The sequence below is a fragment of the Salvelinus fontinalis genome, chromosome 21 (genome assembly GCF_029448725.1).
Source record: "Salvelinus fontinalis isolate EN_2023a chromosome 21, ASM2944872v1, whole genome shotgun sequence".
Classification (NCBI taxonomy): Eukaryota; Metazoa; Chordata; class Actinopteri; order Salmoniformes; family Salmonidae; genus Salvelinus; species Salvelinus fontinalis.
Genome location: NC_074685.1, coordinates 38,814,909 through 38,841,636, shown reverse-complemented (window position 1 = coordinate 38,841,636; position 26,728 = coordinate 38,814,909). Strand labels below are relative to the sequence as shown.

At 42.8% G+C, this 26,728-nt stretch overlaps 2 protein-coding genes across 2 annotated transcripts in view; one reads left to right on the top strand and one right to left on the bottom strand.

Annotated features, from left to right (window-relative positions):
* LOC129818859 (programmed cell death 1 ligand 2-like) overlaps positions 1 to 26,728 on the bottom strand; it is a 46,954-nt gene that overhangs the window by 11,742 nt on the left and 8,484 nt on the right. The window lies entirely within an intron of this gene.
* Positions 1,492 to 26,587, top strand: plgrkt (plasminogen receptor, C-terminal lysine transmembrane protein). The gene is made up of 5 exons (XM_055875144.1): positions 1,492 to 1,618; positions 2,082 to 2,166; positions 18,227 to 18,357; positions 25,157 to 25,266; positions 25,974 to 26,587. Exons 2-5 carry the CDS (start codon positions 2,086 to 2,088, stop codon positions 26,099 to 26,101), a joined length of 450 nt encoding a protein of 149 aa, XP_055731119.1. The 5' UTR covers positions 1,492 to 1,618; positions 2,082 to 2,085; the 3' UTR covers positions 26,102 to 26,587.

Here is a 26,728-nt window from a genome sequence, read left to right as displayed (position 1 = left end):
TAGAAAAAAAGTTAAAACAAACGAAAATGCAGCTAGTGTACTGTCATTCCAGGTTCAATGTTTGACGTGACAGTTAGCTGAAGTTGGTTACCTAGCTAGCAAGTGACACAAACAAGTGACGAACAGTTATTTTGAATAGCAACCACAGAACAATGAGCCAGACATGTCACCGGATGTATAAATGTGAAGCATTTGGTTGGCGTTTCCACTCACTACCATATATGGTGATGAGAGGAAGCCCAGTGGCCGGCAGTGGGAGAATATGCCGAAATATGGATTTTGGCCGAAATTCTGCAATCTTACTCAACGACGAAACATTTTATCTCCAAACAATTTTCTGTTTCCAAAACTATCATCTGTAACAGAGTGGACTGTGTCTTGTAGACTTTACCCTTCGCCAAAGTTTCTAAAAATTGCGGCGTTTAGGGGTGCAAGGGCGAATTTAATTATTGCACACGCGCACTTCACATAGTAGGCGAACGCTAGTGGAGATATGCAAATTAATGCTAGAACCCACCAATAGGATCTCGCTAGGCTACCTACAGCCCCATACTGGGCAGCTGCTATTTGAGAACTTTGAGAAATCAAACTCTGGTTATTTTATTGCAAGGCACATTTTACAATTCTACAACTGTTTTTAGAGAAGTTTGTATTGCAAGATATACATTATGTTCTAGGCTCCCGAGTGGTGCAGCAGTCTAAGGCACTGCAATCTGTGCTAGAGGCTTCAATACAGACCCTGGTTCGATTCCAGGCTGTATCACAACCGTCCGTGAGTGGGAATCCCATGGGGTTGAGCACAATTGGCCCAGGGTCATCCGGGTTAGGGTTTGGCCGGAGTAGGCTGTCATTGTGAATAAGAATTTGTTCTTAACTGACTTGCCTGGTTAAAAATGTGTACAGTAAACTATGCCATATGTATTGGCGCATATGCATCTGTCGTTTTTAAATCTCCATTCTAGCGTACATGACACACACATCGTTCTATCTACATGTTTTTATTTGGGTTTCTGTGCAAAGTAATGTTTCTTTAATTCAATGTTTCTTTAGGCCTGCAGCTAGTTACTTGAAATAAGACAAAACATAATTAAAAATGTGAATTCACTGACAGAGTGAAAAAGATGACATTTACAATAGCTGGCTAGGCTAGTCAAACTACCATTGGCTAGCTTTCAATACATTGGCTAAATGGAGTTACCTCTTCATACGATCAAGGCAATTCGTATTGCATAATGAATATTTCAAGTGCACTCGAAAACAGATACAGTGGTAAGAAAAAGTATGTGAACACTTTGGAATGACCTGGATTTCTGCATAAATTGGTCATACAATTTGATCTGATCTTCATCAATAACAATCATATTTTATGCAAAAGCAATGCACCATGTTACCTTCTCCTCCCTCCCCGCGTCAGTTCAATTCCGGACAGCATAAAATAAGTCCCTCAATGTCAAAACTCTGACCAATGAGTGAGACGCCTTTGTGTTGTGGGTAGCGCATGCTTGCGTGAACATACCCATAGAACTTGGGAAAAGGAAACTTTAGCGGAGCAGCACACACTAATCATAACTAACTAGCTAAATAAATACATTCATAGAATAGCGACGTAAAATAAAAGGTATGTTTTTCCACTGCCACGGCGAATCGACGTGGCTTTTCAGTACAGCATGCAATAATTTCAAATGTGGAAATGTTTGCCTTAACGCGCCAACTACTACTAGTAGCTAGCTGATTTAGCTAGCTAATAATGATTCAATGCACCACTAGCTAGCCACTTACTGTTAGCAGGCGTCGAGTGTCACGCGTAAACAGTTTTACCGAGTTATACATTTAACAAACGTATTTTTGCACCCATGGAATGGCATTCATTGAGCAGTGCTCTATAGCTACATATATTGTTTAGCTAGCAGCAGTTGCTACCATAGAAATCCTCATTGTTTTGTTGGTGGCCCAGCCACCTACAGTAGTTTGCACATCTTACTTTAATAGGGCCCTGAGTTTTTCCACTTCCAGGATAAACCCAGGGCCCTGACCCTTGCTTTATCTCATAACATGTGGCTCCATTTTATTATCTAAACCAGCACCATGGGTTTTATGCTGTCTAAATCTATGGACCAGAACTTCAAGAAACAGCAGGAGTTCATGCTTCTCAACGCACGGCTCCAGGTGAGATGCTTATACATAGCCTATCAAATCACATTTTATTTGTCACATACACATGGTTAGCAGATGTTAATGCGAGTGTAGCGAAATGCTTGTGCTTCTAGTTCCGACAATGCAGTAATAACCAACGAGTAATCTAACCTAACAATTCCACAACTACTACCTTATACACACACAAGTGTAAAGAGATAAAGAATATGTACATAAAGATATATGAATGAGTGATGGTACAGAACGGCATAGGCAAGATGCAGTAGATGGTATAGAGTACAGTCTATACATATGAGTTGAGTAATGTAGGGTATATAAACATAAAGTGGCTAGTGATACATGTATTACATAAAGATGTCAAGATGCAGTAGATGATATAGAGTACAGTATATACATATACATATGAGATGAGTAATGTAGGGTATGTAAACATTATATTAAGTGGCATTGTTTAAAGTGCCTAGTGATACATTTTTACATAATTTCCATCAATTCCCATTATTAAAGTGGCTGGAGTTGAGTCAGTATGTTGGCAGCGGCCACTAAATGTTAGTGGTGGCTGTTTAACAGTCTGATGGCCTTGAGATAGAAGCTGTTTTTCAGTCTCTCGGCCCCTGCTTTGATGCACCTGTACTGACCTCGCCTTCTGGATGATAGCGGGGTGAACAGGCAGTGGCTCGGGTGGTTGTTGTCCTTGATGATCTTTATGGCCTTTCTGTGACATCGGGTGGTGTAGGTGTCCCGGAGGGCAGGTAGTTTGCCCCCGGTGATGCGTTGTGCAGATCTCACTACCCTCTGGAGAGCCTGACGGTTGTGGGCGGAGCAGTTGCCGTACCAGGCGGTGATACAGCCCGACAGGATGCTCTCGATTGTGCATCTGTAGAAGTTTGTGAGTGCTTTTGGTGACAAGCCAAATTTCTTCAGCCTCCTGAGGTTGAAGAGGCGCTGCTGCGCCTTCTTCACAACGCTGACTGTGTGGGTGGACCAATTCAGTTTGTCCGTGATGTGTACGCCGAGGAACTTAAAACTTACTACCCTCTCCACTACTGTCCCGTCGTTGTGGATAGGGGGGTGCTCCCTCTGCTGTTTCCTGAAGTCCACAATCATCTCCTTTGTTTTGTTGACGTTGAGTGTGAGGTTATTTTCCTGACACCACACTCCGAGGGCCCTCACTTCCTCCCTGTAGGCCGTCTCGTCTTTGTTGGTAATCAAGCCTACCACTGTAGTGTCGTCCGCAAACTTGATGATTGAGTTGGAGGCGTGCATGGCCACGCAGTCGTGGGTGAACAGGGAGTACAGGAGAGGGCTCAGAACGCACCCTTGTGGGGCCCCAGTGTTGAGGATCAGCGGGGTGGAGATGTTGTTACCTACCCTCACCACCTGGGGGCGGCCCGTCAGGAAGTCCATTACCCAGTTGCACAGGGCGGGGTCGAGACCCAGGGTCTCGAGCTTGATGACGAGTTTGGAGGGTACTATGGTGTTAATGCTGAGCTGTAGTCGATGAACAGCATTCTCACATAGGTATTCCTCTTGTCCAGATGGGTTATGGCAGTGTGGTTGCGATTGTGTCGTCTGTGGACCTATTGGGTCGGTAAGCAAATTGGAGTGGGTCTAGGGTGTCAGGTAGGGTGGAGGTGATATGGTCCTTGACTAGTCTCTCAAAGAACTTCATGATGACGGAAGTGAGTGCTACGGGGCGGTAGTCGTTTAGCTCAGTTACCTTCGCTTTCTTGGGAACAGGAACAATGGTGGCCCTCTTGAAGCATGTGGGAACAGCAGACAGGGATAAGGATTGATTGAATATGTCCGTAAACACACTAGCCAGCTGGTCTGCGCATGCTCTGAGGACACGGCTGGGAATGCCGTCTGGGCCTGCAGCCTTGCGAGGGTTAACACGTTTAAATGCTTTACTCACCTCGGCTGCAGTGAAGGAGAGCCCGCAGGTTTTGGTAGCGGGCTGTGTCAGTGGCACTGCATTGTCCTCAAAGCGAGCAAAAAAGTTATTTAGTCTGTCTGGGAGCAAGACATCCTGGTCCATGACATGGCTGGTTTTCTTTTTGTAATCCGTGATTGACTGTAGACCCTGCCACATATCTCTTGTGTCTGAGCTGTTGAATTGCGACTCTACTTTGTCTCTATACTGGCACTTAGCTTGTTTGATTGCCTTGCGGAGGGAATAGCTACACTGTTTGTCTTCGGTCATGTTTCCGGTCACCTTGCCCTGGTTAAAAGCAGTGGTTCGCGCTTTCAGTTTCGCGCGAATGCTGCCATCAATCCACGGTTTCTGGTTTGGGAATGTTTTAATCGTTGCTGTGGGTATAACGTCGCAGATGCACTTTCTAATGAACTCGCTCACCGAATCAGCGTATTCATCAATGTTGTTGTTGGACGCAATGCGGAACATATCCCAATCCACGTGATCGAAGCAGTCTTGAAGCGTGGAATCAGATTGGTCGGACCAGCGTTGAACAGACCTGAGCGCGGGAGCTTCTTGTTTTAGTTTCTGTTTGTAGACTGGAAGCAACAAAAGATTCCAAAGATTCCAATGAATTTCCCCATGTGAGAAGGTGATATAATAAACTTGTACAGATTATACAGAGTCTGAATCATCTCTACTGACATGCCGGTCATACGTACCAGTAAAAATGTTAACATTATAAATAATTATGGTCATTCTGAGAATATTTACATTATCTAAGATGTTAAGTCTCCCTATGTATTTTTCTACTTCTAGGAGGCAGTGCTGCACATAGCAGTAAATACAGCCAAAAAATATAGCCTGTTGCCACACTGGTTGTAAATAAGAATTTGTTCTTAATTGACTTTCCTAGGTAAATTAAGGTTACATTTAAAAAAACTTGTCAATTAGACCAGTGGTTCCCAAACTGGGGGCTTGGTTGTCTAACCCAACCCCCTACAGTTTGAGAACCCCTGAATTAGACTACATCATATCTCACCAGTTGGAAGCCAAGGAGATGATTTTAGTTACCGTTATGTAGGCCGATGAATTGAAAAACATTTGATATGCAGTGGCCTATAAGAAGTGTGGCTCCAGCACCAGGGCCATAGAACATGGGGTGGGCTTTTCAAAATAAGGTAATTATATAAAATGTCTGATTACATTCCCATGGCCTCAACATTAGACTTACTTGAAATGGGGATATAGCAGTTTATAATCAATTTAATGTTTGATGTGTTATTTAGTTAATTGATTTGACGTAATAGGCTACTCAACCACTTTTACCACTGATTGCCCCCTATTGCAGTGGTTCTCAAACCTCTACCCGGGACCCCCAGAAGATTCACAATTTTGTTAGAGCCCTGAACTAGCTCACCTGATTCACTTACACACTACCCAAACCGGACGTGTCGCGAGCGCTGCAAAATAAATGTGCACATACATGTTATTCAATCATTGCACCCACACAGGGCGGCAGGTAGCCTAGTGGTTAGAGCTTTGGACTAGTAACCGGGAGGTTGCAAGACCGAATCCCCGAGCTGACAAGGTATAAATCTGTCGTTCTGCCCCTGAACAAGGCAGTTAACCCACTGTTCCTAGGCCGTCATTGAAAATAAGAATTTGTTCTTAACTGACTTGCCTAGTTAAATAAAGGTAAAATAAAAACACTGCTCGCGTGTGCCAACGAGCGTCTGCATTGCCAAGCGCTAAAATAGAAGTTGCTTCTATTTGTGACTCCGAATGCGATGCAAGTCCTGCCTTTCCCATCTCCTCATTGGCTTTCAGACGCATATACCCACGTGCCATCTCCTCATTGGTTATACCCATGTGGGTGATTGAAAGATGAACTGAGGTTGGTCGGTTGTGGTAATACACCTTATTAGGAAAGTTGGATGCCAATCGCCATATAAAGTCCAAAGAAGAAAAGGCCTAGGAAGGAGGAGAGATAACTAGAAATGACTCGGTTGAGTGTTTTATGTGTGGATTAATTGTCAGAGTTGAGGACCTTGTGCATTTCAGGTAAAATAACAACTCAATGTTTAGGTCCCAGGGCAAATTGGCTAGCAACCGCAAGCTAGCTAGCTAAATTGCCATAAATGTTTAATGCTTTTCAACCTGTCCCCAAATTAATATAATTGGTTCAGAGTTTGTTTTGATATTTCAACCTGCGTGTCGTGATCGCGTTTGGCGTGGGGGGGACAAAATCAATTTGCGTCCAGTTTGGGCATGCTGTCAGTCAAGGGCTTGGTGATTAGTTGACAAGTAGAATCCGCTGTGCTAGCTTTAGAATTGATCAAATGCACATGGAACAGGTGCGGGTCCCCACGAGAAGTTTGAGAACCACTGCCTTATTTGATGTTAGAAAAGTGTAAATGGCTCAGTGCTTACACCCCTGGTCTGTTATGTCTTCACGAATGCGAAAGCCATTACAAAGATTCATATATAAACCTATACAATTTGTGGCCATTATTTCTGTATCTTGGAGGAGGAAAGGTACAGACGTTTCAGGTGTGCCTGTGTGTAAAACTGGGCAAAACTGGTTGAAATGACGTCATTACAACGGTTGTAACGGCATCTTCTCAACCAGTTTTGCCAGGTTTCTGGTTGTAAAGATGTCATTTAAACGAGTTTTGCCCACTGAGTAGCACACATTTTATTTGTGCTCAGTAGTTTCCCCTAGATTCTAGAATATCACAGCAACGCAGTCTCTAAGATGAAGTGAGGCGCTTCCATCCTCTCGGGGCTAGTTTAAGCAGGTTGTAAAACAACGGTTTTATTGCAATCGTTAGAGGTGGCTTTTTGCAACAAGTTAAAAAGCTTTTTTCCCCTCTATTTTGTGGAACAATACATTTTGTATTTTTGCCTGTGAGGCAATCAGCACCTGTGATCATTGTTTGTAGCAGAACAATGTCATTATCAGACAAGTGCCCATAGGTGGTGACAAACTTATTAACGCCAGACATCATCGTTGTAAAAATACATACTGTAAAACACGCCATTGTGTTATGTGCCTAATGCTCTGGCAACATTACTGTAACTATGGATTTAAAAAAAAAACTTTCTTAAAGGTAATGTGAGGACAGAATCACCTAGAAATAGAACAACATTACTGTACTGTAGCCATCTCCCTGTCGATGTAAATTACTATCTGACACTTGGTAATGAATGGAATCGACCTGGCGATTTTAAAAGGTTAGCTGGTGTATCTAGCATATGTCTTCTCCCTCTCTCCTGCATTAAGATGTCAAACCTACGTCACTGCTCATTGTAGTGGAATCTCAAAAACGTTTTATGTTATTGTCTATGATTTGATTATTAAGTGGTCCGTTTTTATGGTGTGTCATGCATGACTGAAGGCTATGACATTTGTTTTTTATTCATCATTATCCCAATATGGGAAAAATAGCCTTCAAATTATAGGGGTGTGTGTGTCCTGATGTTCTGAGGAAGGGGGAACAGCATTGAATCTAGATGATTGATTGCTCTCATAATTTAGTGTTTTAAGACAGTCATTCACACCCCTCAATGTCTGGTCTTTCACAAAGCTCAAATTGTTTCCCTGCGTATGACGATATGTGAGATGATAAAACCTTATCACAATCAAAAAGTTCTCTCTCCTGCCTAGACCCGACACACTAAAAATAAAAGTTGCTTGAGAAACTTCTCTTGATTATTTGAGAAGGTCTCTATTGTTTGCGTTTGGTTTACTGCTCGGTCAAGAACATCCCTCCACGCGGCCTTTAGGAAATGTCAGTGAGCTTCCTCCACAGATTAATAACCACTTCGTCACCTCCATACTCCTCCTCCTCCCTCGACTTCCCCTGCCTCCCCGATCCCTAACCCCCATCTGACTACTCAGAACAGATTATATTTGAGCATGACTTTGAGTTAACGCTGGAGTTGACAAAGGTAAAGATTCTTCATAGGCCTATGTTTTGGCTGCAGGGATTTGGTAAAGCCCCATGCAATCAAAGTCCCACAAAACATTGGCCTAATGCCTTACTCAGACATCAATGTGGTATACACAGGAAGAGATCTTTCCTATCTGCCCGAATGCCCTGGTGACCCCCTTTTGCGCTCTGAGGTATATAAACAGTTAAGTGGGCCCACTACCTTACGTGGACCTAATGAAAATGCATTACGCACTGCCGGGAATGAGCCTTTAAAATACACTATACTTCATCTTAACTGTACATCTTTCCTCTGTGGTGTTTTCTCTTTTTTTGTGGGGGGGGGGGGGGGTTCTGCTTCGCCATCTCCAGTTCGATGACGCAACGTTGTTGATGGCAAAACATGCTGAAATCGATGTCTGGTGGCCATACAGTCTAAAGTGTCAAGCCCATTTAAATGACTACAGATGAGAATTCCCCCACCTGCCTGATTGTTAACCCTGGTGTCCTGGAAGAATTCCCAACCTGGCCCCATTCCATAATGGCCACCTAATCATCCCCCTAATTTCTAATTGGCGTACCAGATAGCTGATGTGTGGTGAGCGTTCTGGCACAAAAATGGTCACCGGGCAGCACATTGGTGGTGGATTAGGTGAGTTTTCACCTATGTGAAGCGCTAGGAGTACCTCAGTTGGTAGAAAAGCGCTATATAAATCCAATCAACTATTATTAGGATGCCATTTGGGACACCTTCACTGGATTACTCTTCACTTTCTACTCTGTGACCCGGCCCAGCGAGAGGCCTCCTGACTGGACGGAGGAGGTGATCTATTCGGGCTAGAACCACCAATGAGCCCCCCTCTTCTCACGTCACAACACCTCTATGCTCTATTCAGCAACTCTGAGTTAACAGCACTCAGTTAATGGCGTTAATGACACTCGGGCAATCAGGCAGATATGATACTTCCAGCTTCCTGGGGACACAATGGCTTCCATGATTGATTGGTTACGTGCCCTTTTCACAATGGGTTGTGTGACTAAAATCAATTGAGTAATGAGTCTCAAATTGAGCCAATCAGTCTCACTCTGTCGCTCGTCATTCAGATCACGACACGAGAAAGAGTGGACGAAACATCTGTTGTTTGCAGAAATGTAAAGCTTTATGTTTTTCTGAAATTCCATTTGAAATCTTGGAATATAACAATTGTCTGGACTAGATGAAGCCTAGTCCTACACTAAAAATAACGTTCAATGGATTTTGACGTTGAGCTTGTTTTTTAACCAGGCCTAAATGTTCAGACAATCAGTCTATATCAGTGATATTATTTTTCTTCATTATATGTCCTTTACCATGTTGTCTAGTGCTCTGTCAATTCTGGCCCACTTACTGTTCCAATATTCAATGTGTTGCCACAAATGACCCAAAAAATATAATTGTCATAAATCATCGTCACATGACATACTATAATTTATGTCTTTTTTACAGTGGGATCCGAAATTGACACCCTTGATAAAAAAAATTCTAATACAGAGCTTAATTGTATGCTCAAATGTTTTACAATTCTATTTTATGCTAATACAATTGCTCAGAGAAAGTGATTTTGTCAAACAAGTGATATATATTTTTTCAAATGATTGACACCCCTGTTTTCAATACATTTCAATGCCTCACCACGCGAGGATAACGGCACAGCCTTTTTCTAAAATGTTTTATGACATGGGAGTCATTCCACCTCAAAAAGCACAAGAGGATTTTGACACCCACCATCTGATTGTTCTGAAATCGTTTCTGTAGTTAGAAACAGCTAAGATCAGCATTCCTGAAACATTTTCTTGAAATATAATTTGATCTCTGAGAAAATATGCTAATAGACTCCACCCAAATTGGCCATTTGTAATTTATAGGATTCATATAGTCTTCAGTAAATATAATACCTAACATCTGATTTGGACCATAATTCTTCCTAACAATGGGTAAGACATGAGAAATCCAATAACATTTTAAAAAGCCACCCGCTGATCACACCCCACCCCAACAACCAGTATACAGTATCACATCTCTGTCTGACAAGTAGTATGGCACTGCTGCTTGGAGTATTGCTTCTTCAAATGTACTCCCTGTGAATCTGGTGATGTTCTTTCCCCCACTGTTCAGAGAAATTAGTAATTGAAGTCGATTTCATTATTTACCATACATTTGTGTGAAAGTACCCAGTTTTGCCCACTAGATGCCGCTGTTCCTGATATTTCTATCCATTTTGCTGGTCTCTTGTGTTTATTAAATAGATCACAACATTTTATTTTACCAATAGCTTTTTCTCATGATGAAAATACATTGTGCTGTCAACCTCACAATTCAAGCTAGTCCTCCATGATAGCAATTCAGTTTTCAGATTAATTTGCGTCCAGGAAACAGACCGTGTGTGTGTGGTTTATTCCCTTTTAAAAAAGCTATGGATTGCCTCCTGAGTGGCACAGCGGTCTAAGGCATTGCATCACAGTGTTGCAGCGTCACTACAGCCTGGGGTTAGGGGAGGGTTTGGCCGGGGGGGCTTTACTTGGCTCATCGCGTTCTAGCAACTCCTTGTGGCGGGCTGGGTGCCTGCAGGCTGACTTCGGTCGTCAGTTGAGCGATGTTTCCTCCGACACATTGGTGCGGCTGGCTTCCGGGTTAAGCGAGCGGGTTTTAAGAAGCACGGCTTGGCGGGTCAGGTTTCGGAGGACGCATGACTCGACCTTCGCCTCTCCCAAGCCCTTTGGGGAGTTGCAGCAATGAGACAAGATCGTAATCATGAAATTGGGGAGAAGGGGGTATAAAAATAAAACATGACCAGATTCACAGGATATACATTACCAAGGATGAAGGAGCAATATTCAAAACCACATTTATACTAGTCAAACATAGAGAACTGAGACTGTATACTGGTTGTTGGGGTGGGATTGGGGTGTGGGTGGGTCTGTGGATGGCTTTTGACCATTTTATTGGATAGTCCAAATCGGATACTTTGTACTATATTTATTAAAGATCATATGAATCATATTAATTAAAATGGCAAATTTCGGTGTAATCAATTAGCTTAATTGATTAGAGATCAAAAACAATTTAATTAAAATAATGTTTCAGGAATGCTAATCTTATCTGTTTCTAACTACAGACACGATCTGAGATGGTTTGTGTCATGGCTTGCTGAAATGAGATGGAACAACCCATGGAGAACACATTGGGAGGGATCTTGGTCTAAGATCCCTCCCAATGTGTTCTCCAACTCAGAATGCTGAACTTATTGAGAAAATGAATTAGTATAAAATAATATAATTTCACCCCCCAACATTTTTTTGTATACAATACAACTCAGTATTTTAATGATTTAATACAGTGTTTTTTACTCATCTTTATCAAGGGTGTCAATAGTTTTGGATCCCTGTATACAGTACCTGAAGAAAGTATCCACACCCCTTGACTTTTTCCACATTTTGTTGTGTTACAGCCTGAATTTAAAATGTATTCAATTGAGATTTTGTGGTACTGGCCTACACACAATACCCAATAATGTCAAAGTGGCATTATGTTTTTAGACATTTTTACAAATTAATAAAAAATGCATTTACTTAACAAGTCACATAAGTTGCATGGTCTCGGTCTGTGTGCAATTAGTGTTTAATATGGTTTTTGAATGATTATGATCTCTAACCCACATATATAATTATCTCAAGTCGAGCAGTGTATTGCAAACACAGATTCAACCACAAAGACCATGGAGATTTTCCAATGCCTTGCAAAGAATGGCATCCATTGGAAAATAAATAAAAATTCATAAAAACAGACATTGAATAACCCTTTGAGAATGGTGAAGTTATTAATTACACTTTGGATGATGTATCAATACACCCAGTCACTACAAAGATACAGGCGTCCTTCCTAACTCAGTTGCCGGAGAGGAAGGAAACTGCTCAGGGATTTCACCATGAGGCCAATGGTGACTTTAAAACAGAGTTTAATGGCTGTGAAAGGAGAAAAAATGAGGATGGATCAACAACATTGTAGTTACTCCACAATCCTAACCTAAATGACAGAGTGAAAAGATGGAAGCGTGTACAGAATACAAAATATGCATCCTGTTTGCAATAAGGCACTTAAGTAAAACTGCAAAAAATGTGGCAAATGAACCTTTGTCCTCAAATCAAATTGGATTTGTCACATGCGCTGAATACTACACGTGTAGACCTTACAGTGAAATGCTTACTTACAAGCCCTTAACCAACGATGCAGTTAAGAAAATACAACAAAAAAATAATTAAGAAAAAAGGAAGAGATGAAAAACAAATAATTAAAGAGCAGCAGTAAATAACAATAGCGGGGCTATATACAGGGGGTATCGGTACAGAGTCAATGTGTCAATGTGCGGGGGCACTGGTGTCGAGGTAATTGAGATAATTATGTACATGCGGGTAGGTTTGATAACTCCTGTTTGGGCGCATGAACCGCTAGCGGGACATCTACAACAACATCCGGTGAAATTGCAGAGCGCAAAATAAAAAAAATCATAATATTAAAAATTCATGAAAATACAAGTGTCGTACATCATTTAAAAGACTAACTTCTTGTTAATCCAACCGCGTCGTCAGATTTCAAAAAGGCTTTACGGTGAAAGCATACAATGCGATTATCTGAGGACAGTGCCCCACATCAAATACTTTTTCAACCAGCACAGGTGTCACAAAATCACAAATGGCGATTAAATAAATCACTTACCTTTGAAGATCTTCCTCTGTTTGCAATCCCAAGGGTCCCAGCTACACAATAAATGGTAATTTTGTTCGATGAAGTCCTTCTTTATATCCAAAAAAGTATTTAGTTGGTGCCAATGATCTCAGTAGTCCACTCATTCAACATGCATACAGACGAATCCAAAAAGTTACCGGTAAAGTTCGTCCAAACAAGTCAAACGATGTTTCTAATTAATCCTCAGGTACTCTAATATCTAAATAAATGATAATATTTAAGACGAGAATAGTATGTTCAATAGGGAAGATAAATAACGAAGAGCGCGCACCTCATTCATGCGCCAACAAGACTACTTTTCTAATGAGACACTGTGTAGTTTTTCCAACTACTTGCTCTTTTTTTTTTTTTTAAACAAGCCTGAAACCCTTTCTAAAGACTGTTGACATCTTGTGGAAGCCATAGGAATTGCAATCTGGGTCCTATCTATTTGTATTTCCCATAGGCGAGCACTGAAATGGCCTGTGACCTCAAAAGAATATCTGGATGTATTTTCCTCAGGTTTTCGCCTGCCATATCAGTTCTGTTATACTCACAGACATTATTTAACAGTTTTAGAAACTTCAGAGTGTTTTCTATCCAATGCATATCCTAGCTTCTAGGCCTGAGTAACAGGCAGTTTACTTTGGGCATGTCAGTCATCTGAAATTCCGAACAATAACCAGTCTCCAAAACAGGTTAAAGTGGCTATGCATGTATAATAACAGAGATGATGTAGCGGGGGGGGGGGGGGGGGGTGCAAATAGTCTGGGTAGCCATTTGATTAGCTGTTCAGGAGTCTTATGGCTTGGGGGTAGAAGCTGTTTAGAAGCCTCATGGACCTAGACATGGCGCTCCGGTACCGCTAGCCGTGCGGTAGCGGAGAGAATAGTCTATGACTAGGGTGGCTGGAGTCTTTGACGATTTTTAGGGCCTTCCTCTGACACCGCCTGGTATAGAGGTCCTGGATGGCAGGAAGCTTGGCCCCGGTGATGTACTGGGCCATACGCATTACCTTCTGTAGTGCCTTGCGGTCAGGGCAGTTGCCATACCAGGCAGGGATGCAACCCGTCAGGCAGGATCTGAGGACCCATGCCAAATCTTTTCAGTCTCCTGAGGGGGAATGGGTTTTGTCATGCCCTCTTCACGACTCTCTTGGTGTGCTTGAACCATGTTAGTTTGTTGTTGATGTGGACGCCAAGGAACTTGACGCTCTCAACCTGCTCCACTACAGCCCCATCGATGAGAATGGGGGTGTGCTCGGTCCTGTTTTCCTGTAGTCCACAATCATCTCCTTTGTCTTGATCACGTTGAGGGAGAGGTTGTTGTTCTTGAAACACATGGTCAGGTCTCTGACCTCCCTATAGGCTGTCTCATTGTTGTCAGTGATCAGGCCTACCACTGTTGTGTCATCAGCAAACTTAATGATGGTGTTGGAGTTGTGCCTGGCCGTGCAGTCATGAGTGAACAGGGATTGCAGGAGGTGACTGAGCACGCACCCCTGAGGGGTCCCCGTGTTGAGGATCAGTGTGGCAGATGTGTTGTTACCTACCCTTACCACCTGGGGGCAGCCCATCAGGACGTCTAGGATTCAGTTGCAGAGGGAGCTGTTTAATCCCAGGGTCCTTAGCTTAGTGATGAGTTTTTAGGGCACTATGGTGTTGAACGCTGAGCTGTAGTCATTGAACAGCATTCTCACGTAGGTGTTCCTTTTGTCCAGGTGGAAAAGGACAGTGTGGAGTGCAATAGAAACTGCATCTTCTGTGGATCTGTTAGGGCGGTATGCAAATTGGAGTGGGTCTAGGGTTTCTGGGATAATGGTGTTGTGAGCCATGACCAGCCTTTCAAAGCATTTCATGGCTACAGATGTGAGTGCTATGGGTCGGTACTCATTTAGGCAGGTAACCTTAGTGTTCTTGGGCACAGGGACTATGGTGATCTGCTTGAAACATGTTGGTATTACAGACTCAAGACAGGGAGAGGTTGAAAATGTCAGTGAAGACACTTGCCAGTTGGTCAGCGCATGCTCGGAGTACACGTCCTGGTAACCCGTCTGGCCCAACGGCCTTGTGAATGTTGACCTGTTTAAAGGTCATACTCACATCGGCTGAGGAGAGCATGATCACAGTCATCCGGAACAGTTGATGCTCTCATGCATGTTTCAGTGTTACTTTCCTCGAAGCGAACATAGAAGTTATTTAGCTTGTCTGTTAGGCTTGTGTCACTGGGCAGCTCTCAGCTGTGCTTCCCTTTGTAGTCTGTAATAGTTTTCAAGCCCTGCCACATCCGACGAGCGTCAGAGCCGGTGTAGTACGATTTGATCTTAGTCCTGTATTGATGCTTTGCCTGTTTGATGGTTCGTCGGCGGGCATAGCGGGATTTCTTATAAGCTTCCGGGTTAGAGTCCCGCTCTTTGAAAGCGGCAGTTCTACCCTTTAGCTCAGTGCGAATGTTGCCTGTAATCCATGGCTTCTGTTTGGGGTATGTACGTACAGTCACTGTGAGGACAACGTCCTCGATGCACTTATTGATAAAGCCAGTGACTGATGTGGTGTACTCCTCAATGCCATCGGAAGAATCCCAGGAACATATTCCAGTCTGTGCAAGCAAAACAGTCCTGTAGTTTAGCATCTGTTTCATCTGACCACTTTTTGGTAGACCGAGTCACTGGCGCTTACTGCTTTAATTTTGGCTTGTAAGCAGGAATCAGAAGGATAGAGTTATGGTCAGATTTGCCAAATGGAGTGCGAGGGAGAGCTTTGAATGCGTCTCTGTGTGGAGTAGATGTGGTCTCGATTTTTTTTTAACCTCTGGTTGCACATTTAACATGTTGATAGAAATTCGGTAAAACTGATTTAAGTTTCCCATTATTAATATATTAATCATATTCACACAGGTGACAAGACAAAATAGCAAGCTTTCTCATCCACTCTGAATGTGTCTCAGAGCCTTTATCATATCCATGAACTGTCCATTTCCAATTGATTGTTCCGTGGCTGCGGCATCAAGTTTCAGCACCACAATGTGTTACTCGAATCTGGCTTATTGTGAGGTCAATTACTCTGATACAGTAAATAGGCCTACATCATGGGCAAGATACATACATTGCATTCGGAAAGTAATGAGACCCCTTCCCTTTTCCACATTTTGTTACGTTACAGCCTTATTCTGAAATGGATTACATGTATTTTTTCCCTCATCAATCTACACACAATACCCCGTAATGACGAAGCGAAAACAGGTTTTTAGATTTTTTTTTGCAAATGTATAAAAAATAATAATAAAAAAATACCTTATTTACATAAGTATTCCGATATTTTGCTATGAGACTCGAAATTGAGCTCCGGTGCATCCTGTTTCCATGGACATGATTTAGAAAGGCGCACACACTTGTCTATAAGGCCGCACAGTTGACAGTGCATGTCAGAGCAAAAACCAAGCCATGAGGTCGAAGGAATTGTCCGTAGAGCTCCGAGACAGGATTGTTTCAAGGCACAGATCTGGGGAAGGGTACCAACACATTTCTGCAGCATTGAAGAACACAGTGGCCTCCATCATTCTTACATTTTTTGAAGTTTTGAACCACCAAGAGTCTTAGAGCTGGCCGCCCGGCCATACTGAGCAATCGAGTAAAAGGCACGACAGCCCGCTTGGAGTTTACCAAAAGGCACCTAAAGGACTCTGACCATGAGAAACAAGATCCTCTGGTCTGATGAAACCAAGATTGAACTCTTTGGCCTGAATGTCAAGCGTTACATCTGGAGGAAACCTGGCAACATCCCTATGGTGAAGCATGGTGGTGACATGCTGTGGTGATGTTTTTCAGTGGCAGAGACTGGGAGACTAAAGATTGAGGGAAAGATGAGCAAAGTACAGAGAGATCCTTGATGAAAACCTGCTCCAGTGCACTCAGGACCTCAGACTTGGGCAAAGGTTCACCTTCCAACAGGACAACAATCCTAAGCACACAGCCAAGACAATGCAGGATTGACTTTGGGGCAAGTCTCTGAATGTCCTTGAGTGGCCCAGCCAGAGCCCGGACTTGAACCCGATTGAACATCTCTGGAGAGAGCGACTCCTGTGGCGGGCCGGGCGCAGTGCGCGCCAACCAAGGGGGCCAGGTACATGGTGTTTCCTCCGACACATTGGTGCGACTGGCTTCCGGGTTGGAGGCGCGCTGTGTTAAGAAGCAGTACGGCTGGTTGGGTTGTGCTTCGGAGGACGCATGGCTTTCGACCTTCGTCTCTTCCGAGCCCGTACGGGAGTTGTAGCGATGAGACAAGGTAGTAATTACTAGCGATTGGATACCACGAAAAATTGGGGAGAAAATGGGATAACATTTTTAAAAAAAGAACATCTCTGGAGAGAACGGAAAATAGCTGTGCAGCGACGCTCCCCAGCCATCCAACCTGACAGAGCTTGAGAGGATCTGCAGAGAAGAATGGGAGAAACTCCCCAAATACAGGTGTGCCAAGCTTGTAGCATCATACACAAGAAGACTCGAGGCTGTAGTCGCTGCCAAAGGTGCTTCAAACAAAGTACTGAGTAAAGGGTCTGAATACTTATGTAAATGTGATATTTCAGTTGTACATTTTTTATAAATTTGCACACAAAAAATATAACCTGTTTTTGCTTTGTTATTATAGCTTATTGTGTGTAGATTGATGAGGGCATAAAAATCAATTTTAGAATAAGGCTGTAAGGTAACAAAATATGGAAAAAGTCAAGGGGTCTGAATACTTTCCGAATGCACTGTATGGTCCCGTCTCATAATTCAATTATGATGCCGATAATTACTTTCAACTGGTGTGACTGGTGAGTGAGTCCACAGTTCAAGCCAGGATGTGGTTGCCACAGGCTCTCCACTCTCCCAGTCCTTCGTCACTAGATGATCAATTCTTCTCCTCCATCTTTCTCTGACCCCCACCAATACCCCACCTCTCTCAACTAACTCTTACCCCTAGCTATCCTACTGTTATTACGTCTATTGTCAGGGAGGCACAATCCCCCATAGGTATAGCTACACCAGTAGAGCCACAGTGTGCCTAAATGTTTCTCCATGCCTTTCTTTATTCCTTTCATTCATGCACATTCTCCTCTCTTGATACAACAGTTTGAACATAACTCTGAGATCTGTGTTGAAGAGATGTATACATCAGCTATAGTCTATTCATTTACAGGGTCTGTACCTTGAGATCAAAGTTTTGCAGCAGCAGAAAAACAAATTTACATCCAAAAAATATGTATTCTTAGCAACCAGACATATTTTGGCTTGTAATTTGGCTTTCTGCTGCTGCAAAACGTCCTTTTACGTCATAATGCAGCCAGTTTTGCCTGCTCAGTTCTGCTGCTTAACTAAACGTATTTTTACTGAGTGTCATGTCATAATGATGTCACTGCAACCAGTTTTGCTGTTCGCTCTGACGGAGTGTGTTTCTGACCTTCCTGCCCGAACCCCAGATGGAGAGACAGATCCTGATGCAGAATCAGATGAGAGAGAGACAGATGGCCATGCAGATAGCCTGGTCCAGGGAGTTCCTCAAATACTACGGCACCTTCTTCAGCCTGGCCGCACTAGGCCTCACCACCGGGTGGGTTCTCCGTGGTGTTAACTAGGCCAGTAGGCCTACAACATGTTTGTTCACATTAAGTCTGTTCTGATGTACAGTTCAAATGAAATGTTAAGATGGTTTGATTCTCAGAAATGTACAAAGGCCCACTACTGCTGCCACAGCTTGCAGACCTGAGTGACTGCATTTCCCACATGTTAGGTGTGAGAGGCTCACTGATCTAAAGGGTCAGAGGGTGACTGAATGATGTGCAGTGGCCTTTACAGCAACATCACTGTTTTATTTACAGCAGTGTGAAGGTTGTCTTGTATGCAGTTCGACCTGTTATTCACATACGGGTTGATTTAGACGGGGCGATATGTTCTTTGTCAAAACACACACGTCAGATACAATACCGACCATAATGTTGTGTAAAGCAATATACTTTGTTTCCGAGCATATCAATGATTGTTCTAAGTATTTGTTGATCTCTCTTTGGCCATCCATCAACATACCAGGCTTTGCATTGTCAACCTGACGTCTGCAGTGGCCGTACGGCATTTATTGCAATGCGGCCACTGCAGACGCCAGTACATTCATACTTCTTGCGCTTCACAGAGCAGAGCTGTTGTCAAGGAAGTGAGTTTGTGTGCATGTAGGCTTTAAGCCTTGGCTAGTGTTGATAATGTAAGCTAAACTGTGTGCCCCATCGTTGCAAATATTAACATCTAGTGGTTTGAGAAAATGGGGGCGATAGATAGGGCAGCCGTACTTCTAGCCCCTAGGCAACTTTGCAGAATTTTGTTTTTTTATATATTATTTCTTACATTATTAGCCCAGATTTTTTTTGTTTGTTATTACATACAGCCTGGAAGAACTTTTGGATATCAGAGTGGCGGTAACTCACCAGCATTACGACCAGGAATACGACTTTCCCGAATCGGATCCTTTGTTCGTATCCCCGCAGGGCAATTTAACTGATTCCAGAGGCTGACCCAAAACACCGTCGGCGGAGAAGAGGTATTAGGAGTGGACTTCCAGTCCGACTCAGGAGGTGCACACATCATCCACCGCTTCCGAGTATATTACTCGCTAATGTTCTCTGGATAATAAAATTGACGAGCTCAGGGTGAGGATTTCCTTCTAGAGAGACATCAGGGATTGTAACATACTCTGTTTCACAGAAACAAGGCTCTCTCGGGATTATACTGTCTGAGTCAGTACAGCCAGTTGGGTTCTTAGTTAATCGTACAGACAGGAATAAATATCTCCGGAAAGAAGAAGGGCGGGGGTGTATGTGTCATGATTAACTACTCATGGTGTGATTGTGATAACATTACAGGAAGTCAAGTCCTTTTGTTCACCCAACCTACTGTAGAATACCTCACAATCAAATGCTGACCGTATCACCTCCCAAGAGTTTTGGTTATAGTCACAGCCGTGTATATTCCCCCTCAAACCGATACCACGACGGCCTTCGAACTTCACTGGACTTTATGCAAACTGGAAACCACAAATTCTGAGGCCACATTTATTGTAGCTGGGGATTTTAACAAAGCAAATTTGAGGAAAATGCTACCGAAGTTCTATCAACACATTGACTGTAGTACTCGCGCTACTTAAACATTGGACCACTGCTACTCCATCTTCCGGGATGCCTACAAGGCGCTCCCCCCGGCAAATCTGATTACGACTCCATTTTGCTCCTCCCTTCCTTATAGGCATAAACTCAAACCGGAAGTACCTGTGCTAAGGACTGTTCAACACTGGTCTGACCAATCGGAATCCATGCTTGATGATTGTTTTGAAAACGCGGACTGAGAAATGTTCCGGGTAGCCTCTGAGAATAACATTGACGAATACACTGATACCATCAGGAAGTGTATAGGGGATGTTGTACCCACTGTGACTATTATAACCGAACCAGAAACTGTGGATAGATGGCAGCATTCGAGCAAAACTGAAAGCACGAACCACCACATTTAACCATGGCAAGGTGACTGGGAATATGGCCGAATACAAACAGTAGTTATTCCCTCCGTAAGGCAATCAAACAGGCAAAATGTCAGTATAGAGTCAAAGTCGAGTCGCAATTCAACGGCTCAGACACGAGACAGGGTCTACAGATAATCATAGACTACGAAGGGAAAACCAGCCACATCGCGGACACCGACGTCTTGCTTCCAGACAAGCTAAACACCTCCGCCCGCTTTGAGGATAACAGAATGCCACCGACACGGCCTGCTGCCAAGGACTGTGGGCTCTCTTTTCTCCGTGGCCGACGTGAGTGAGACATTTAAGCGTGTTAACCCTCGCAAGGCTGCCGGCCCAGACGGCATCCCTAGCCGCTTCCTCAGAGACCAGCTGGCTGGAGTGTTTACGGACATATTCAATCTCTCCCTATCCTAGTCTGCTGTCCCCACATGCTTCAAGATGGCCACCATTGTTCCTGTATCCAAGAAAGCAGGTAACGGAACTAAATGACTTTTTGTCATCATGAAGTGCTGTTTAGGGTATCTATCGTCAGCTATGCTGGTGATGACAGTGATAATGATCCAAATATACAGTTGAAGTCGGAAGTTTACAATCACTTAGGTTGGAGTCATTAACTCGTTTTTCAACCACTCCACAAATTTCTTGTTAACAAACTATAGTTTTGGCAAGTCGGTTAGGACATATACTCTGTGCATGACACAGGTAATTTTTCCAACAATTGTTTACAGACAGATTATTTCACTGTATCACAATTCCAGTGGGTCAGAAGTTTACATACACTAAGTTGACTGTGCCTTTAAACAGCTTGGAAAATTCCTGAAAATTATGTTGTGGCTTTAGAAGCTTCTGATAGGCTGAGTGACATCATTTGAGTCAATTGGAGGTGTACCTGTGGATCTATTTCAAGGCCTACCTTCAAACTCAGTGCCTCTTTGCTTGACATCATGGGAAAATCAAAGGAAATCAGCCAAGACCTCAGAAAAAAAATTGTAGACCTCCACAAGTCTGGTTCATCTTTGGGAGCAATTTCCAAGCGCCTGAAGGTACCACGTTCATTTGTACAAACAATAGTACGCAAGTAGAAACATCATGGGACCACTCAGCCATCATACCGCTCAGAAAGGAGACACGTTCTTTCTCCTGAACGTATTTTGGTGCGAAAAGTGCAAATCAATCCCAGAACAACAGCAAAGGACCTTGTGAAGATAATGGAGGAAACAGGTACAATAGTATCTATATCCACAGTAAAATGAATCCTATATTTACATAACCTGAAAGGCCGCTCAGCAAGGAAGAAGCCATGTTCCAAAACCGCAATAAAAAAGCCAGACTACGGTTTGCAACTGCACATGGGGACAAAGATCATACTTTTTGGAGATATGTCCTCTGGTCTGATGAAACAAAAATAGAACTGTTTGGCCACAATGACCATCGTTATGTTTGGAGGAAAAAGGGGGAAGCTTGCAAGCCGAAGAACACCATCCCAACCGTGAAGCGCAGGGGTGGCAGCATCATGTTGTGGGGGTGCTTTGCTGCAGGAGGGACTGGTGCAGTAAACAAAATAGATGGCATCATGAGGCAGAAAATTATGTGGATATATTGAAGCAACATCAAGACATCAGTCCGGAAGTTAAAGCTTGGTCGCAAATGGGTCTTCCAAATAGACAATGCATACTTCAATAGTCTTAAGGACAACCAAGTCAAGGTATTGGAGTGGCCATCACAAAGCCCTGACCTCAATCCTATAGAAAATTTGTGGGCAGAACTGGGCAAGGAGGCCTACAAACCTGACTCGGTTACACCATCTGTCAGGAGGAATGGGTCAAAATTCACCCAACTTATTGTGGAAAGGTTGTGGAAAGCTACCCGAAATGTTTGACCCAAGTTAAACAATATAAAAGCAATGCTACCAAATACTAATTGAGTGTATGTAAACTTCTGACCCACTGGCAATGTGATGGAAGAAATAAAAGCTCAAATAAATAATTCTCTACTATTATTCTGACATTTCACATTCTTAAAATAGTGGTGATCCTAGCTAACCTAAGACAGGGAATTTTTACTAGGATTAAATGTCAGGAATTGTGAAAAACTGAGTTTAAATGTATTTGGCTAAGGTGTATGTAAACTTCCGACTTCAACTGTACAAGCCCTTAACCTACAATACAGATCAAGAAATAGTTAAATTTTTTAAATTTAGAATTCAAGGCCCATTTAACCAGCATGGCTACCACAGCATTCTGCAGCGATTCGCCATCCCAAGTGGTTTGCGCTTAGTGGGACTATCATTTGTTTTCAACAGGACAATGATCCAACACACCTCCAGACTGTGTAAGGGCTATTTGACCAAGAAGGAGAGTGATGGAGTGCTGCATCAGATGACCTGGCCTCCACAATCCCCCGACCTCAACCAAATTGAGATGGTTTGGGATAAGTCGGACCGCAGAGTGAAGGAAAAGTAGCCATCAATTGCTCAGCAAATGTGGGAACTCCTTCAAGACTGTTGGAAAAGCATTCCAGGTGAAGCTGGTTGAGAGAATGCCAAGAGTGTGCAAAAAGTTTGCCAAGGCAAAGGGTGGCTATTTGAAGAATCTTACCCTCCCTAAATGCTTGGAAGAAGAAAAAAAAAGTGACCCTCCCCGTGGATGGCCGAGAGCATGCCTACCCTCACTCCTAGGACAGATCAGAGCCTTAGATATGCAGTTTAGTAAGCATTACAAGTAGCCAGAAGGTTGTGGATTCGCAGACAACTGCGGACAAAGGCAGGGGTGAAAAGACCTCCATTATAATATAAGCACTGCGTGAATATCTTATTTGCAGTCCAAAGATTTTTTTTTTTATATATAAACGCATTTCATGCAATTCTAGGTCATTTTACGTGACTAGAAGCAAGCACTCTTTTTTTAATACCACAACAGAGCATGACACCGGAGATTTCTATACAGGCAATTGTTAAAAATGAGGATAGTCTTAGATTGGAACAGTGCTAAAGTTGTCTATCAACTGTAAAGATGTTGCGCAACAGAACCAGTTACAACTGAAGTATCTGATTATCAATGAATTCGTGAAAAAGGCCTTTTTTTTTTTTTTACATAGCGGCCACATATAATCCGGTAGGCCTATATGTGCTTGTAACTTTTTTTCATTTGGGAAACTATCCTTTTTTAAATAATCGATTTTATTCCATGATATTGTTGTTGCAAAATAGATTTGTGTTGACTGTGATACTAGGCATGCATAGCTCACCTCATGATCCTCAAACCAAAGACTGTCCAAACTTGTGTTTCTAAAAGTGAATTCAAAAAGTATAGCCTAGTAAGGCATTTTTTATTTCATTATTATTTGATTCTAAGTAATAATTTTGTGAAATGTATAGGCATGTTGTTAAAGTGGTGCTGTCGATGTGTTGTCGAAATGCTGAGCGTTCCTTCTAGCCTGTAGTGCAGGGGTGTCAAACTCATTCCACCGAGGGCTGGTTGTCTGCGGGTTTTTTTCCAATTAATTAAGACTTAGACAACCAGGTGAGGGGAGTTCCTTACTAATTAGTGACTTAGTGGAGCGAAAAGCCGCAGACACTCCGTGGAATGAGTTTGACACGTGCTGTAGTGTGTCACAAATGCTTCACAATTTCTTTCTTAAATGGCAGGCAATAGCCTCCAAATAATAATAATATAGCCTAAATAATTTGGCTACCTGGCTTGCTCCTGACTGATTTAGAGTTTAGTATGTTGTTTAATAGCCTGTTGAAATGTTGAACATCAATTGCACTTGATATTGCGTCCCCAGTAGAGGAATTAGGGATGAGGGGCAGCATCGGGCACACATCGAGATATAATAAGCAACTAATTCTCAAACACTGAGCAATATGACATTTAATCTATTACAAATTAAATGACCTTCCCCTGGACTAAATAAAACATTCTACTAAACCCTCCCCCATTTTCCTCCGGGTAACAATTGTGTAAATTTCGACCGCTCCCTAACTGCCATTGGTAATAGAACAGTGGCTGTGTGTATGTTCACAGAAACATGTATGGAGACTTGCAAGATGATGTGATGAAGTCCAGACTGACTTGATACTGATGTCTCTGAATGGAGAGAGACCTGGCACTCGGCATAAACATTTTACTAGACACAACTTTTACTTGTATTGTCTTTATTGAATTGAATGGTATCAGTCAAAATGGGGAGGGAGAAACCCTGTGTGTTCTGCACCAGGATCATGGAACTCCTGTTGTATATGGGACTCCACCCAGGAAGGTATGACCACTGATATGTTTGCCAAGGTAGCCCCATTACCACCAGACAAAATGCAAATAGGCACAGTGTCTGTACCGGCTGGGAACGACAATAAAAGGTGCACATTGTTATATTAGCATGACACTGCTTCTATGGTATTATGTAAATGGTTTGTATATTCTACATGAACCTGTTACATTTGAAAGTTATCAAAAAACACAGTTTAGAATATCTAGATAAGTTCAGCAATTGCATTCTTCTCGTATTACTCTGTGGGCTACTGACCTATTCAAAGTTTCCTCCGGCATCTCACCATACATCTGCCTGTAGTTATTGAACTCAACCCGCAGGAGGTATATTTGTTTTGATTGAGTGGGGGGGAAACAGATGTGGGCAAGATTCTGACAGATGGGTGTCTTGGTGGTGGAAAGGACACACCCACATCAAACCACACCCCTAAGCCAACTCACGTTTGGCTTCTGTCATGGCCTGCCAGCATTTCTTGAGGAGCAAGCCAAAAAACAGAGCCCAGCAGGTGCAGTTCCCTTTTTAATTGTTAGTTTCTCTCTGTGATTGTCTAATGGTCCACCATCTCCCACTCTTGCAGTGCCATTAAGAAGAAGAAGCCTGTTCTCTTTGCCCCTGTCGTGCCTCTCAGTTTTATCCTGGCCTATCAGATGGACATGGCGTATGGAACGCTCATCTACCGAATGAGGGGTAAGTACTTCTCTCTCTACCATGTGCACAGGCAGCTGACCCAAAACATATTTTGCAAACTCAGATCTTTTATTTTCATTGTCAGCTCAGCTCGGTAATGTGAAAAGGGTATTTTAGCTCACACTCACATTTGTTAGTGATTTCACCAAGTTTAGAACGAGACGGGGTTGTCAATCACCTAATTTCAGGATCAAAAGCCACCTCAAGAAGAAAAAGACAGATCTTGCTTTGATTTGTGCGACTTCTGTCAAACTTCAAACATTCTGGGACATTGGTTATTGGGTTCCATGCTCATTAGGTATGGAGAAAGCCATTTGGATACGCTGACCAATCTCCAATAATTGGCTACCTCTCAGGGGAAAATGGGCTGCTTTTATAGTCACTTCCGAAAGCGTCACCACTTCACAAAAATACTTGGGTTTGATTTTCTTTCAGCCAACCAGAAACCTTCCAAGGCATATCCTCCCTCAGATAAATTAAACGTGGGTAAACCAGATTGTTGCTGTAGTCCGTTACTACAGTATAGGGTAGATGTGATTTCAACAATACCCACAGCAGACCACCACAGTTAAATATCAGTATCTTGGATGAAAGCAATAAACTCATTTCTGTGATCTGAAAAGAAAATGGACAATAGTCTTCTTCTTTGCTTGCTTGTTTCCTTTGCTATTTGATTGATGTCACTTCCTGCCTGTGTGGGTCCCCAGGAGAGGCGGAGAGCATCATGGTCTCAGAACACGACCGATTGGACCTTCCACACGGTGTGCCCAACTTCGAGAGCATTGAGAAGGCAAGAAGAGCCAAGACCGCCCTCGGCTCCCTCTTTGAGAAATGACGCTGTCATGGTGGGTGTGTTGTCCAGTGTCACGCCCCTCTGATCTCCACCGCTGGAAGTGAGTGAGTGATGCTCCTCGGTCCCCAAGATCAACGTTCATCAGGTCTTCACCACAAAGTTAAGCTGTGTTCACATGCTCTAGAAATGATCGGAAACTTGGGTAGCAAGTACCTAGTTAGATATTTTAGCATTTCCGATCATTCCAATAGCACATGAATGCGAAATTATACAGCCATCCATGCACATAGGACACTTATTGTGCTGACCTAGGAATAACTGTTGTGATCAAAATCTGCCTTGTTTTAGAATGATCTACACCAATGGTGTTCAGATATATATTTAAGCCCACATTAAAATGGACTTCAAATGCCTAAGATTGATGGTAAGCAGTCACTACTCAGCCCTGCACTACTGTCAAAAGTTTGTAAACGTATAAAAGAAAAGTTGGCTGCTGATGAAACTACTAATAAAATATGATTGTCTGTACGCAGGACCATGTGGATATTTCTCATGACAAAGTTTACTTTCTGGAATAGAAGGAAATCATATTCATCAATTTCCACAGAAATTCTTAATTTTCTGCTATCACAGTACCGGTCATCATTTACAAACAGATTGTTTATTGCA